Raw genomic sequence first — 17158 nt, 5'->3', positions numbered from 1 at the left:
TAATCCAAAATCGATTGTATTTAAATGTGTTAATTTATTGATGTAATAACTTATATTTAGATAAAAGTTATTAATTTAAAAATACTTTGTTCACTTCCACTTATTTATTTGACCAATTAGCGCTTTCACCCTCTAATGGGGATATTTAGACTGATGAATGTTATACAGTGTATAGTGTACAATTTATTGTTTGAGTTAGCAAAAATATCGTACTATGGTCAGATAAACTAAAGCGTCTGCTCTGTGAAATAGTGGAGCAAATAACAGGTATTTCTTTACCAGTTTGTACGAATCATATATAATACACGCGTACATTTTATGCAATAATTAATCTACAGTTGATCTTAATTATTTCACTCCTTCTTGCCTCACTTTTTTTATAATTATTGCACTAAATTTAACGCTGATGCTTGAGGTCTACATACGTCAATATTAAAACCGGTTACTTAGTAGGTACGCAAAATAATGAAAATGTAAGTGTAACTGACGCGGTCAGCTTCCCGCTAGCCGAAGAACTAACCATTGTTAATATTGCAAGTGCAGAATGTGTTCTACAAGCCTGATATACCATAACTTTCGTCGAACCAACGTTTCTCACGAAACCTCGCGATCAATTTGTTCTTAAAGTAAGAAACGCGCTCCTCTAGTGACGTCTCGGACAGAAGAAAGCTATCGGGGACATATGTCAGACGCATCTACGTTTATATGTTGTACATATAATACCGCTTCGAAGCTTTCGTCTCGAGTCTGAAACTCTTCGACAAATAATACCGCGTACGGCAGTGCGCTAGGTATTTCTCGCAACTCAGTACGACCGCTGCATACAAATTAGTCTTTGTTGCATAGGACGGAAAGAAAACTGACAGACCACTAGGAAAAATGGTGAGGTAATACGAGTTCTCTTCAGACAGACGCGTTTTTGAGTCCCGCAATTCACTTCTTATTTACAGAAACAAGTTGACGTATTTTTATCATTCAAGACGAGTTTTCTCTTTTCAAATGTCGCCGATCTGTGGTCTCAAGTCCAGAGTTGATGAACCCGTTACAAAATCGTCAGCTGGAATATTAATGCGTTTGTAATTAAATTTGTCTTACGCTGTCATTAATCTTTATTATATGAATGCCTAGTTAACCAGTGGTTAAGTTACTCGGATGATTTATTTGATGCCCAGCGCTATTTATGAAGTACTACGAAAGTGTTTAATATTCAATATCTTAACGGAACTTATATTATGATTAAGGAAACTCCGAGTTGAGTAATAATACCTGTAATGTTTTACTTAGTTAGTGGATTTTACAAAAATAACAAGTTTTAATCGGTGTTTTGTGATATAAAAGCGAAAATAACAGTGAAAAGTGTACGTATCAAGATTTCAATGTAAAAATCAGTTAAGTGCCCAAAATGATACAAAAAAAGCAAAATCTGATGAATTTATTGAATTGAAAAGATTTGACGATCGTCATTGGAATGTGATGCGGGCATATTTCGAATGAGTGACTTAATGTATTTTGATACAATCTTATTACCACAATTACAAGAAAATAATCAACGGTTTTTAAAATTTATACTAAAATGTTTCAATTGGAAAGCGATCAAAGCGATTAAGAAGCTATACGCGATTTTAATTGAAGATTTGAACATCAATTAGTCATCAGTAAACGCTATCAGCTATTTATGCGTATAGTGAAGATTGAGTCATCGTTATACACAAGACGTCCTTACCTCCCTCTTCAGTGATGATGGTATACCCAGATCCTCGGTGGGAGTGTGCTCCCGCCCCCACCGCAGCCCCCCACCTAGCACTCTATGACGACATTGGATATAGAGGTAAATACCTAACACTCATAAGAAACTCATTCCACTTATATCTTAAAATGTTGAAACAACGTCGTCATTTCCCCATCCACATAGAGTAGTGCACAGAGCACTGCGTCGGTACTCAATTGCAGCATATCTGAATCACTTTTGTTACATGGAAGGTAAGGTGATCAGTCTTACGGTCCACGAACAAAGAAATATTGCAGTAAAGAACCATCTGCCAAACTAATATTTCACGAACTCCCCGCCTGATCAAAAACCTTGAACCTCAAGAATGACGGACAACAGCGCCGAATTCTACACTATGAGGCAGACTTGTCAATTATTTTTATTCTTTAAAGTGGAAGTCGGTACTATATAAGGTCCTGATATCACTGCAGCATGTGAACACTTAATGACGGGTCCCCGTGAATAGTTCTCACCCTCCAAGCCCAGGATTTTAAGGAGCCTGGCTACTGAGAGGAAGGCGAGAATAGTTATTTTGCTAAATCTCCCTTTCCAGGCGAAGATCCATAAAGCATTGGGCTATTAGGTATGGGCGAGCTCGTTGACATCCTCAGGTTTAACCAAATGCGGCTTCTGTTATGATTCGAAGCATCCCATTCACATACAATGTGATGTGTTATCATCTCCGCCTGCAGAATCTTCATCTAGAAGTTTCAGAAAGTTTCATTCTAGCAAGGTGTTTGTTCAATTTGTAGTGCCCTGTGAGGGCTCTTGTGATAACCCTCACTTGATTTCAACTGTACTTTATTAGGTCGAAAGAATACTTTTCATAGTATCCTTTTATAAGTTCCTTCGCGTGGCGCTGACTAGGTACTTTTTGTCAGAGCATTATGCTCTGCTTCCGGACCTAAGTTCGTTACAAGGGGCTCATTTGGTTTACCCACAGTAGGGCCCAGGGCATATAGGAGCTATTTCAGCTCCCAGCATTACAAATTCATGGTTTCAAATTATTAAAGACTTGCCTTTACACAATTTCCTTTTTTAAAATTTTGATCTGAAAGTAACCATTGAGTAGAAAACACTCATCCGGGATTCTAGATTTGTTTTACACAGAAAATTGTGTTCTTCATCTATCAATACTTTACTCTCTTATATTTTATGCTTATTATCATCTGTCTTTTTCTTTCAGAATTCTGAACAATTGAATCTATAGTTTTTATCTTGTAGACCGTATTTCAATAAATCGTTCCGTTAAATCAACACGTTAGGTTCAATTTTTTTTTAATCCAAAAAAAAAATAATTCTAAACCTTAGAGTAATAACACGCCACTAACTAATAGAGTCACCCATACGGACAAATACCATTGTATTGTATATTATCAACCACGAAGTAAGCTACAGTTTACAGCAATACGAGGGTTGCTGCTTAAGTTTTGAGATAGACAAGTAAAAATAAATATTTACAATCAAAAATGACTTTATTATTGTTTTCGAAATATTCACCTTGAAGATCAGTACACTTTTGCATGCATTTGAACCAATTTTCGAAGCATTTTCTGCAGTCCGATTGAGGTACTTCCAAAACGTGTGATTTAAACGTGTCAACCGCTTCTTCAGGCGTCAAAAAACGTTGACCTCGCAATTTATTTTTGATATGCGAAAATAAGACAAAATCATTGGGTGCCAAATTAGAACTGTTCGGTGGATTTTTTAAAACTCTGCTTTACCTCTTATGTATAACGTAAAAAAAACACAAAAAATTGAAATAAAAAAGAAATAAATAATTATCAGATTTAACATATTCACACTGGTGTTGCCATATCTCAAAACTTAAGTCGCAACCCTCGTACAATGGCCCCTAGGTACTCAAATCTGTTGTGGCAATGTTACTTTTACAGTCTTCAGTCGCTGCCTAAATTATATTTCTCCCCGTCATCCCATCAGCCATGTTTATGATGATGTCATCAAAAACCCCAACGACCTAGAAATCTTTTTTCACACGCGCTCTACCCGAAATTATAGCACTACTGGTATGTGATCTTTAGGCTACTTACCCAAGACCTAAGAACATATATTTCATTAAATTATAGTTGTTATTACCAATCTCATGTTTGAATCGAATGAAATGTTTCATGGGTGATTCGCCTTATGAACGGTACTATAAAACTTGTGAGTATAAAAATGTTTTAAGTACTTGAAGACAGTTTCTTTAGGTTTCAGTTCCGAAATACGGCGTTTATTTTTTTATTTAAAACAACTTGCTATAATAAATGCTGAATATCCTTTTACTTATGCTCTACCGGTGTCCTCGGCGTTGGCAATATTTTTTATAGTGATATCTTGAGATATAATAAACAAAGTGATTTCCCGTTGCCTTCTCTGATGGGTTTTCTTTAGGGGTCGCCTTGCCTTAGCTGGGTGGGTTGGTCCCATTATTTGGCGCCGGACATTCTCTATTCACCCTCTCTCTGTCTGCTATGAAACTGATGGTAATATCTAAGGACCACTCGCGGATGCTAGTAAGTAAGACTAGTTGCATTAAGTTGAACACATTTCATCTCTTTAAGTAACATGTGTAGAGCGAAACTGTTTTTTTTTTTTAAATAAGTATGATTATTATACTAAAAGTTTTTATCAAATATTCTTAATAAAAATAACAAATAATGATTATAATATTGTACATTTGTCTTTAATTAAAAAATTACAATAATACTTGAAAACTCACAAATATAAACGGGGTTTTTAATTATTAGTAAAAATATACAAGCAAATAAATTTTATTGGAAATAAAAACATCTGAAAATATAAATGCAAAATCGAGAAACAAAAAATGATTGATAAAACGTATTTGAATACCATCATTAATTTTAAGCAGAACTGTGAATTTCATAATAATTAATAATAGCATTTTTACTATCAACGGTAATTTAAAACGAGATAAAGTTACAAAAGCGAATAGAAAAATAATATGAATAATATTTTTTAGCAAAAATGTGAATCTAATAATAATTAATAAAAAACCATTTTACGTATCGAATAAAAGTAGGCCTTTTTAGCAAAATATGCAAGTGAATAATTATTACTAAAAACGATGTTCAGTTATTAACGTATTTGTTAATAAAATTATATGAGCATGAATAAAAACATTTTAAAGCTTCCGTTTACATAATGAGAAATATTTAATTGATACAAAAATGTTTTATAAAATAAAGTAATTTAATAGAAAGAATCGAATTAAATAAATCGAAAATATTTTATGTATATACCCTAATTATATTTTGAAAACATCTTATCGGTGGGCATAATAATAATGGATCCGAAACCCACCTTTACTACTAATGTTACGCAATTTGGCTAATAGTGATAATTTGAAGTATACCTTCCAGTAAGACACCTCATCACGACCATACCAATTATTAAACCTTCAAAACAAAAAATACCTAATATTTAAATTAAAAAATCGATCTTTTTTAGTTTTATCAATCTTTATTTTTTTTATTTTATCGTACCGTGTAGATTTTTATTCTTGACCGGAATGGGCCATAGTCTTAATAATAAGACAGCAGTACTTTTAAAAAACTAAATACGAGTATACCATTACCTCTTTTGTCATGGTCAAAATCTAAATTTCGCGTTTCGCCGCGCTTAAAATTTCCTAAATGTTTGGATAAAAGGAATAAATCAATCATAATCTATTTCATTGTTAAAAATATTCCTAATTAAATAACGAATAATATCCTAGAGATCAACACGGCGAGAGGTTAAGCTAACAAATAAATCATTCACTCAAAACAAATCACGTGGGACCTGATTTTTTGTATGAATTTTCGTACAGTTTGTAAGACAGAGTTCTTTTTATATGCGTTTGTTGACACAGTTTGCTTTGTAAACATTTTGTATGTGCTTTTGACATGAAGGAAACATTTAATCTATTAGGTGTTTTTAAAAAGCATTTATACAATAATTATTATAAACTATGATTGAGTCTGTGAACGTATGTATGTATGAGTATTTAGCGAAAATGACGCGATATGAGTGATCCATCTTTTGCACAATAGCCAATAGGCCAGAGGGCTCAATTCCAGTGGTGAATCACAGCGCATAATAACCAGGCTTTAAAAAATACATCATAATCTGCCAATAATATCATGAAAACTTAGTTGTGTTTCTGAAAATCATCATCCACACTTACTTTGTATAATAATCGCAGTTAATCTCGATTATTTTTTATCAAATGAATGCAAAATCATCCGCGTCATGCTTCAGATTCCGGTTTAGGGACTCCGATATATTTCAGTGAAAAAACATATATTCAAATTGCGGCCGTGTGGGATTTTAACTTGTTGTCCATGGGATCCTACTGAGCCACATCTGAGTTATAAGTAAATTAAAAACTTACCCATTATATTATTTTAATTACTATAATATACCGAATGACTGTACAAGATTCTGAAGAAGTCAGTATGACTGCTGTTAATTGATATTTTCTTGAACGAGTTTAATACTTAGAATATTCATTTAACCTGCTCAATAAGTATAAATATTTTAATGATCAAAATCAAATAAAGTATATTATCATCGGCCTCGTGGTGAAGTATTTCAGCGCGTTTGCTTACCATGCAAGAGGTCTCGGGTTCGATTCCCGACATAGTTGACATAAAATATTTCATTTAAAAGGTATTTTTACACTACAATATTTCATATTTCCTGGACTGGCACCTGAAGCGTAAGTCTGGTCATCTAACCTTCGTTTTACAAAAAATGATGTGATGATAAAAAAAAAAGTAAGAAGCACAGATCATTTTTTCATCGACCTATCCGGGTTGCATTCGACGTAAAAAAAAACAAAGAAAGTTATTTTTTTGTGTTTAAAAAAAGTTTGTTTTCGAATGTTCATGCCAACAACATTCACTTTTTATGGATCCAAATCAGATTCTTTCCTTATATTCCTTATATTTTCCTCCCATTTATTTCTTTTTAATATAAATACATTTTTTTAAAACGCATTCATGAATAAAGTGCTCCCCTGTTGACGAGAAGAGCTGAGTTTGACATTTGCAAAAAGAATTCTACATTTAATAATTAATTATTTTATGATTTTGATAATTATTTTTGGATTTGAACAAGTACCAAGGTCCCTACTTAAATTCAATATTTAAATACAAATAGCTTTTAGTTTTGTAATTAAATCATGAACAAGTACCTAGGTACCTACTTATTAAAGAAAAGTCTTTTTCTGAGGTAATAGCAGGCAAGCCAACGTTCGGGCAGGACAACGTCTGTGGGGTCCACTGGTCATTGTATAAAATACAAATACGAAATTAGCAATAAAGGTGTTGGTACATATTTTTAAATTTCCGTTTGCCTGTGTCATGTTGAGATTATTGTTACAATTTGTTCACAATTTGAAACTGCATTACGCAATGTTATTTAATGCAATTATAAAAAATCTGCATACACTGGAACCTCCTTTAAAAGGGGAGATACGTTACAAAAAATATGCATGTATATATTATTATATCGTGCTAGTATAGGAATAACGTTTCTATTTATTATATTACGACACGAATGTTAAAACGAGAGAGGGTGACTGAAACTTTTTGATAAATAGGTATGTAAACGTTTTTCAATTACTCTCTTGCAAATGCTTTACCGATACTATCACCGAGGGTGATGTTTCAGAAAAACCTTAAAACCCACTTGTTCTCTAAATCATTTGAATGAATCCGTCGAATGTGAAAACAAACATTTTTTTACCTAAATTTAAAATTTAAAAAGCTAAAATTAAACTTATTTATTTACATAACCACTTCGTAAAGCGCCTTTAAGGTATAAGGGACAAAAATGGAGCTATATAAGTTATCCAAAATAATAATAATAATATACCGTACGTCCAAAGACGGAAGATACAACTGCGTGCATTGAAGGGTTTTTGTATGATCCTAGCTCTAAGTTTTTTTGCCGATATTTTCTCGAGGAAAACTAAATGCCGCCTATACAATGCCTGCATATCACCTATTCTCCTCTACGGATGCGAATCGTGGCACCTCACAAGGGCCCAAAACGGCAAATTACTTCGTTTTAAGAATAGATGTGTCTTGAATCTTCGGAAGAATCTTGGGTGTGCGGTGGTTTGACTTAATAAAGAATGAAGAAAACACGAGAACAGATGCAGCAAATTCCGATAACAACTGTCATCAAACAAAAACGATGGAGTTGGCTGGGCCATATACTGCGGATGCCTCCTGAGAGCCACGCCCAGGCTTTTCTACTTTACAAGGCGTCAGGTTCTTGACGTCTTGTACGTCCACTGATGACTGTCCGTCGGCAGTTTATGTCAAAACTATGGGACGTGAACCTGACTTGGGAGGATGCACAGGAGTTTGGCAGCTGATGAAGATGCCTAGAGGCTTTTTGTTGGCGCCAGGGGCGAATCGTTCACATAAGCGATTATGCGCAGCTGACCATTATATTTGACTTTCGAGAATAATGTTTTATACTAACTCCAATTATGATATAATAAATAGAATAAGTACTATTTATTATTAATCATCGCCACCGTTTATGTAGTCTTCCAAAAACAATTGATAAAGCGAGTCCAGCGCTAGCCCGTTCTCGATGAACAAAGAATCTATCTGATTATTCTAATTTATTTCTCCATACAAAAATGTATTCTGTATATTACACCTAGTTACTTTTATTTGCTCCCTAAGCATGCTTACAGATTACAAATATTATTTTAAGATTCTCTATTTGGAAAGTAGTATTTCGAACATTATTTCCTAAAGATCAATTTCCTTTGATACAATACAGTTGACATAATATGACATCTAACGCTTACCCTGCCTTTTACAGCATTATTAATTATTAATTTCAATAGAAATATACACCTGCATATATCAGGAAGTTGATAATATTTTTCGTTTGAATTGATTTGACATTGGGCAACAAAAAAAAAAAAAATTTCACCGAATTAAAAATGATTCTGATAATATTTTTTTTCTTGATTTTAAATATGATATCAGTTTTACTCCATCACACAAAGCTTCAAGATACAGGCATTTAAATTTTAAACATTTTGATACACTGTCCATTTTTAACTGCATCATATCCGAACATTTTGACACATCTAGAATCTGCGAGTTTTATTTTTGAATACCAAGCTGCGTTCTCTAGTGGGTTCAATAGCTCCTCAAACATTTCATAGTGCATTAGTGGTCGTATTTTTAGACCCACAAATATTTCTTCTTTAGTTTTTCATTTCTTCTTGAGGTGCTTTATCAGGTCTCTCAGACGTTGTCGATGACTATAGCGAAAGCATCTCGGTCCTATTCTTCTCCGAGGCTAGCACAATTGCTTGTTGGATATACTCGCCATAGTGATTCCTGGGAAAAGATAACCTGAGTGGTTTCCCGTTGCCTTCTCTGGTAGATTTTTCAATCAGGGTACCTTCCCTTAGATGGTTGGTTCTGGTTTGAAGGTGCCAGAAACTCACCGCTCATCCTCTTACATTACTAAATTTTTTAAACTTCTTTCCTCAAAAAATACATGAAACCTGGAGTATTGTCCATGACTTTGACGAAATTCTGTAAATGATGGAGAAATTACGTATGCATCTTTGAAAACAGGATAAAAAAACTACATTAAGTGCACCTATTGGTACTTATGAGACAATAATCATTTGACCACTGTCATTGATTATAAAATTGAGTAATATTTTTCTGTTGTCAACAGCTGAAGCAGAGATATGATGTTCACAAAACCACAGAAAAAGTAACCATTTATGTTCTACGTATATGTAGATAAAAATGTATGATTTTTTTGTGGCTTACCTTTTAAATATATACCCATCACCGTTCGCCACTGGTAAGTACCATATGCTCCAACTTGAAAGTGGAAATAGAATGATGATGATGATTATAAAGTGTACATTCCCATTCAATACTGATTGCTTGACTTATAGCTATTAGTATTTTGCTTGACTTCTTTCTAAAATATAGCGGATGTGCATTTTATGACCCCAATTTCTAAAATAATTTTCTCCTCACTTGATTGCAGTTGCTTTTCTCGTTAGAGGTACTCGTATATACATTTGTACATCTGTATAAATTTTATATTATGTACTAAGGCAAGTAAGGGGCACTTAGATATGTCTGTAAAGGAATATATGAGAACCTAACGATACACGTTTATTGATAATGATAACTAATACTCTTGACTTCTGATAAGAGATCAAAGTGAAAAGCATTAATTAAATGGAAATCTTCAGACATGGCGTAGAAAATACGAATAATGAAAGCGGTTTGTAACAACATAATTTATTATTTGAATAAAAGACAATTGATACTTGGGCAGTGGACGAAGTGTAAATAAAACCCCGTCCTGAGAGGAGAATTTAGATAGTGGACTGTAGTGATGGGGTAGGAAGGTTGCGCAACTCCACTAACCTGCTGATGTTGAGGGGTAACGTGGTGGTGGAACCTTGCTGATGAAGCTGGCGGTCGTGAGACGCTGGCACAGCTTGTACGGAGCTGACAGTCTAGATGGACACTGCCACAGCACACTTGTTAAATGAATCGTTGGGAGCACTTAATTTGTCAGATATTCGTTTGCTACTGAAAGTATAACGTTTTTACGTAGAATTATTGTTACTGGGAGTATGCAAGGAAATGGGAAGGGCTGGTTGGTAGATATGAATTTGTTTGAAAGTTGATCCGAATAATACTTAAATCCTCAAATTCGGAATAACAAACTATGGTTTCGCTACGTCTTCAAGACTGGTATCTTTTTTATGGCCTTTACCATTCTGTGATAATATTAGCCACAAACAAAACATATCATTGGATTCATCGCGTAGTAACCCTATGGCCCAGTTCACAGATATCGTCCCGATCCTTCTAGTCCGATAAAATGGGGTGATAAAATTAGTCGGCCTCGCGGTGTGTCGGTTAGCGCATTTACCTACCAATCAATAAATATATATATATATATATATATAGATTTTTAAATACAATGGGAATCAATCCATCTCATGTTATTTTATAGGGTCCGGTGGCTTTTTGCTGTTGTGTGAAAACACCCTAAGCTTATTTTCAATAAAGATCTGCATATATTGAAACTTATAAGATACTCAATAATTACTATGACTGCTCCCAGCATGAGATATTTCAATTTAATCCCAACACAAATTCACGGAGTCATAACTGGAAGCTCTATCGTCCCCAATTCCACCTCAATCCGAAGAAAAACTTTATTTCTAGCACGGTAGTTTCAGACTGGAATAAATTACCACGTCCAGTTGTCCATTCCTTTTCGGTCAGCCAGTTCGAAAACCGTTTGGATCCTTTTTTGAAGGAAGAAGAACTTGGACAAAAAGCAGTACACGAGATATAGGCGCATCAGCAAAGGCTGCCTGCCAATAACAAATAATAATAATAATATATCGTAATGCTTTACACGTTCTCCTAATAATATATTAGGTGTTAAAATAAGGAGTGTGCGTTTTTTTTTTCAAATTTTAAAATAAAAACCAAAAATTTGAAAACTTTCTGCCCTACAAGATATTGTTAGTTTTCTTACGTTACACATATTATTTTATTTAAATATAAGCCTTCAAAATAGAATTTTAAGTAGATGAAAACTGCTCGTAATATTTGCGCTGTATACGATGAAGATGCTATGAATTATTGACTAATTTGTTTTAATTTGATCTTTGTTGTATCCTCTCATTCCCTTTATTTGAAAAGAAAACGGACACAACTTACATTTACGCCATATTTATTATTTACTTTTATTGTATAAATAAAAGACAAGTGTTACTTTAATCCACAAATTTTGAATATCCAGTGACCGGTTTCATCGCTTTCGTGACATCTTCGAGATTGGTATCTTTATCTTTTATTTATTTAATAAATTACAATAAACTTCCATTAACAATTTTCACTTACAAACTTAAATGTTTTATTATTTACCTTAAAAATAAATCATTATATTTTTCTGTCTTGATTAGTTGAAATAAAAATAAGTAGGTTTTTTCCTGATCTCTCATTTACATTTCCTGAATCAAGGAGCAAGGTCCTTTCGCTAAACAAACTGCAACGTGACACCGCAGGCTGTGGAGACTAATTGTAAGCGGTTACAAACTGCACGACCGCGAGCGACCTCAAGGTTGTTATCAACCCTTTAAAGACGGCCCATGCGCAGTCTTGTAAATAAAAAAAACACCTTCAACAATTAATGCATTTTGTTTTTTTTTTCACCACAACAGGCCACAACAACAACAAGTGGTAAATTACCGCACAGAACACCCAAGCTTAAAAAATCATATTTAATTTTTATGATCTCGATGGAAATGGAACCCGGAACCGTCTAGGCGTGAGGCGAGTATCGTAACTATAACACCACGGGAGTTGCTAAATTTAAATATATATCGCAACAGAAACCAAGAAATGCTTTGGGAATATGTGAACCTAGAAAATCGTACAATGCAGTAGTTTTTTTTAACATCGGGCTAGTGTTATTGTTAAAGAAAAAAGAAATAGAGAAAAATAGTGCAGACTTTAAATTGTAACATACTTGTTAATTAATAAACATTTGGATGTTGTCTAAGGGAAGAGACTGCCACGAGATATAGCATAGATTTAAATATTATTAAGCGTGTTATTTATGTAATGTTCATGTAATGATTTTTTTTTTTTTTTGCCATTATTTGATAATGTACATGCTTCCACTTTCCATTATGTTGTATCCCACAGGGCTCTTGGCCTCATAGAGTTTGGGATACGTTTTTATTATATTTTTGCAATATATATACATATTTGTATGAATAAATAAAAAATAAATAAGTACCGCTACACCACGATGCAAACAGTATAAAAACTCAAATAAATAAACAAAAAGAGGGTAGGGAGAGAGATAGAACGCCATACCACTCTGTCTTTACATACAGATCTTGCATCCTCTACATTTAAAATTTATTATTATTATTACGGATACATTTGTACATCTATCGTAGATAGTTTACACATTCGCCTCAGAGATCGCATTTCGACAGCATTCAGCCTATTTCATCCCTGTTTTTCATAGCCCATACGTCAGAGTCAGCACCAGGGGTAATATTCTAAACGCTCTCGCGGCCGTAGAAAAAGATTTTATCTTGAATGTAAATACGCGAGATAAAAGTGTTTTTTACGGCCTCAAGAGCGGTTCAGAATAGCACCGGTGGATTCGTTAGGGTTACATAAACATATAAGGTCAAGTTACATTATATTTCGTCAGTTAGTGTAGTCATCATCTAGTTTTTAATGTTGAGTATTATAAAGGCTATGTGGATATCGGATATATACTAAGTAAAAACCAAATGCCGCCAACAAAACGTCTGTATTACACCTATTCTCTAAAGTATAAAGAGAACGGACCCAGCAAACTCTGATGACGACTGTCATCAAGCGAAGACGATACGGTTGGCTTGGCTATACGGTTGTACTCCGGACGCCTCCTGAGAGCCTTAACCACGCTTGCCTACTTTACAAGGCAACAGTGTCTCGACGTCCAGGAAGTCCACTGCTGACTGTTCGTCGGCAGTTCATGTCAGAACTACGGGACGTAAACCTGACTTGGGAGGATGCACAGAAGCTGACTGCTGACAGAGATGCCTGGAAGATCTTTGTGGACACCATATGCTCCAATTAGGGAGCGGACATGGAATGATGATGATGATAGTATGTTTGACTGTCCTTCATTTGTCCTTGTCTTTTTTGTCTGGTATTATACTGTGCATATCCACATGTTTGGTTACTATTATATCATCGTATTGTATTTCGCAATTGTTTTAAAGATTTTTATATCAATCTGACGTGTTTTTTTGTATAGCTCAGTTATAGGGGTCAATTAGGGTAAGTTGTGTATTAGTTTGCGATTTTATTTTGTTGTCTTTAGGTTATTGTTATGTCTGTCGTGTAGGTCAGTTTGCTTGATTTAATTCCACATACTTATTTGCTGCTATACTGTGTTTTTCTGAAGTTAGGTGTCATATAATGGGTTAACATGAAACCCACAAAGCTTTCAGCTTCTTCCTACCAAACTGGATGCATTTTAATACATTGTGTATATCCCGACAGACAGGACATGCCATCCTTAGTAAAGCTGCTCTTCTAACTAAAAGGATGCTAAATGAAGGGAAAACGCTCAACTAAGCGGGGATAAATAGATTTTATATTAAGCCTCATTAAATACACATTTACGCCTCGTTACCTTGACGATGACGTGAAAACTTGCATTAAAATGTGTCTAGAAAATAATTCATATCAAATAAGATTTTATATTATGTATAAACGTATTACGATAGTTGATAGGATATTTTTTTTATAAATCGGGAATGACGTTGAATATAGAATATACAGATTTTGATGATATAGGGGAAGGTCGGGCAAGATGGTTACGGTGGGCAAAACGGGTACTTCTCATACGAGACTAAACACAAAAGCGAGACAAAACATTTGCATGAATTGTTAGCTTATTCCTCCCGTAGACAAATAAGTTCACTTCGTCGTGATGGGAGAGTAATTCATGTGCACGGGAGCGTCTACAATTTTTCTAACCCGAAAAAAACAACATTAAGATAAATACGCTGTGTTATTATAAATTGTGTAATACTTAGTGTGCATCCATAAATATTGAATTGATGCATGGTTTATGTGTTAACTTTGACGTCAATAATTTACTGAGAAAGTGTTACGATTTGTGAAATTTTGATCAATGACTTGAATTCGGGTGTTTGTTTTTGGGTACCCGTTTTGCCTCCCCCTACGGGCAAAACAGTTTTTTTTCCAAAAGTTCATAAAAAACGTATTACTCACAAATGATAATTCCTAGTTTTTTTAATCATATAGATTTTGGTTTTTAAAGAAGCATTGTTAATTTTAATTTTAAAACTTTTAATAAGTTTTAAATTCACCAACGTCCCGATCCAAAGTCTTACCCTACCTTCGTCTAACTATCAACACATAAACAATAAATTTCCCTTTGTAATTTTTAAAACGAGGCCCTTTTAAAACGGCTTACAATTGGCGTTAAGTCACTTAGACGTCACACATCATGCCCACCGGGCATTACTAGTATGGCGCGGTAACGTAATACGTGCCGTTTGTCCCATAGGGAGCGAAACGTCCAGTTTTTTAATTGATTCATGTATACTTATTTTAATTGATTGCAAAAAAAATATTACACTTTGTACGGGAAAAATAATAATACTGTTTTTCTAGTAATTTTATGCTTATTTAAATATAAGAATAAGAAAAAACTAGAAACATTTCGCACATTTGAACTTACTAGCTATAATAATTATAATATTGAGGTTTGTAAAGGAATAGCAAATTTGCACAGCCAAACGGGTGACAGCTTTACGCAAAATAGATCCCCGGGAGTCAATTCATAGAACTAATTATATTTCCCGTTTTCCGCACCCTAAAAGTAAACTGATTTTTATATTTTTTAAGAAAGTCTGTGTCAGCACTTTTTTTTTTTAATACTTATCATATTTGTATACCGTTCTTCCGAAGATGGCAGATAAAACTAAGCGCATTTAAGGGTTTTTGGATAGTCATAGCTCCTATAAATAACATATTTAACATATTATCAATAAATCCTCAAAACCCCTTGGATTTATTAACAGAAGCACACCTGACTTCCAAAATATCAATACCCTTAAAACTTTCTTCTGTTCCCTAGTTCGCCCGCACCTAGAGTATTCCTCTGTTATCTGGTCTCCATTAATACATCATAATTGATGTTCACACCAATAATATTGAATCAGTTCAATATAGATTTTTAAGAAAGATAGGCTGAAGGTTGGGCTTATCCAGAGACCAATATACGTTTAATGAGTTAGAAACTAGCGTAAATATATCTTCTTTTCAAGACCGTCGAAATAAATCCGACCTTCTAGTCCTATTTTAAATTCTCAAATAACTCTTTGATGTGCCTAAACTACTGAGATCAATAAAATTAAACATCTCAACTAGAAACCTCAGACAAAGTTACTCTCTCATACCGATAATCATAGAACTAACTATGGTTTTCATTTCCCTATGCCCAGAATTCTTAGGTTTGACAACAAACATACCAGTCTTGATTTCTTCGATAACAAGCTATCTTCTTTCATACGATAACTGGATCAAATTCAATTATAAACACCTCTCTCCCGCTTCCACTTCCACTCATCAAGTTTACTATATACCATTGTGTCTTTCTACTTTCTCTTATAATAATTTTTCATGCATTAATATGTCCTTTAAATTGCCCATTAGGCACAAATATAAATAAATATTTTTTTTAAAAACACATTTTTCGAATAAATATTGTTAATCATTTTTATGTTTTTATCCGATACCTTACCTGTTAATCGTTTTGTTATTTTTATTTTCAGTTATACTTTTATTCTTTATACCTTCTTCCATAATGTTTTTTATTATTTTTAATTTGTTTTATTTATTATGGTTCACAAACAATACATACGGCATTGGTATAATAATCAAAATGTTTTGTTTAGATATTGTTCATCAATTATATGTGAACACAACATGCACAAAGAAGGAAAAAAGAAGTTTAAATGTTTTTTTTTTTTTAATTTACTGGCTTAGTTAAATTATTTTAATATTATGAAAGTTATTTCAATAAATAATACTAACAGGTTATTATAAATCATTGTACCTAACTAACATAAAGGACTACTTGATTTGACAAATTGCGTTACAGTTCTATTGTAATCATTTAATGTATCAATAAATATATTTGAATTATTTCATATTTACATACATAATAATGCATTAAAGTGCGCTGAATTATATTTGAAGGTTGGAACATAAAATGTAGTGTACGTTCTCAATCGCCGACTGGGGACATTTAGGGGTACATTTTTTAAACAAAAAGTAGAATAAATACTACAATTATTATAAAGATTCGTCAAGTCTAAAATCTGTTTCCTTAATTCCAACTTATCTCCACTAAAATGTTATAAATTGATACATATTTCTTTTCTTTGTTAGATACTTATTTTTAACTTTGTATTATTTTCATTCTTTTATATTTATTTGAATTTGAACTATTTTACCTGCATACTAGGCAACACCTGAAAATACCGTTCAATTTTTATACTTGGGACCAGCTGGATTTATCAACAATATTTTTAGTTTGTCCAAATTTCTGTAGACAAAACTTACACCTACAGGCAAATAATGTTTTTCAGTACCACGATATTTGTATATTCAATTGATAATCCTAAAAAAACAAAGAATTTAGGAAAAAAAATATTAAAGTCAACTTTAATATGATCTTAAAACCGTGGGAAGGTAAAACTTAAATTCCAAAAAAAACTTAAGTAAGGTAAAACTTAAG

General features: G+C 33.4%; 1 protein-coding gene across 4 annotated transcripts in view; it reads left to right on the top strand.

The window, feature by feature from the left end:
• Positions 1–17158, top strand: part of lft (Limb expression 1 family member lowfat) — a 189167-nt gene that overhangs the window by 159104 nt on the left and 12905 nt on the right. Inside the window, exon 1 of one of the 4 annotated variants that reach the window (XM_088229978.1) lies at positions 782–1828. The exons of the other annotated variants lie outside the window; for them this stretch is intronic. Coding sequence (XP_088086104.1) covers positions 1738–1828 — 91 coding nt within the window. The 5' untranslated portion in view covers positions 782–1737. Of the gene's footprint in view, positions 1–781; positions 1829–17158 lie in introns of those variants that run through there. 4 annotated transcript variants of the gene reach the window in all.

The sequence above is a fragment of the Micrasema longulum genome, unplaced genomic scaffold (genome assembly GCF_059751315.1).
Source record: "Micrasema longulum isolate JH-2025_06_02 unplaced genomic scaffold, ASM5975131v1 h1tg000725l, whole genome shotgun sequence".
NCBI classification, from domain to species: domain Eukaryota; kingdom Metazoa; phylum Arthropoda; class Insecta; order Trichoptera; family Brachycentridae; genus Micrasema; species Micrasema longulum.
Note: the sequence above shows the minus strand (reverse complement) of the source record. Positions and strands in the feature narration are given on the sequence as shown.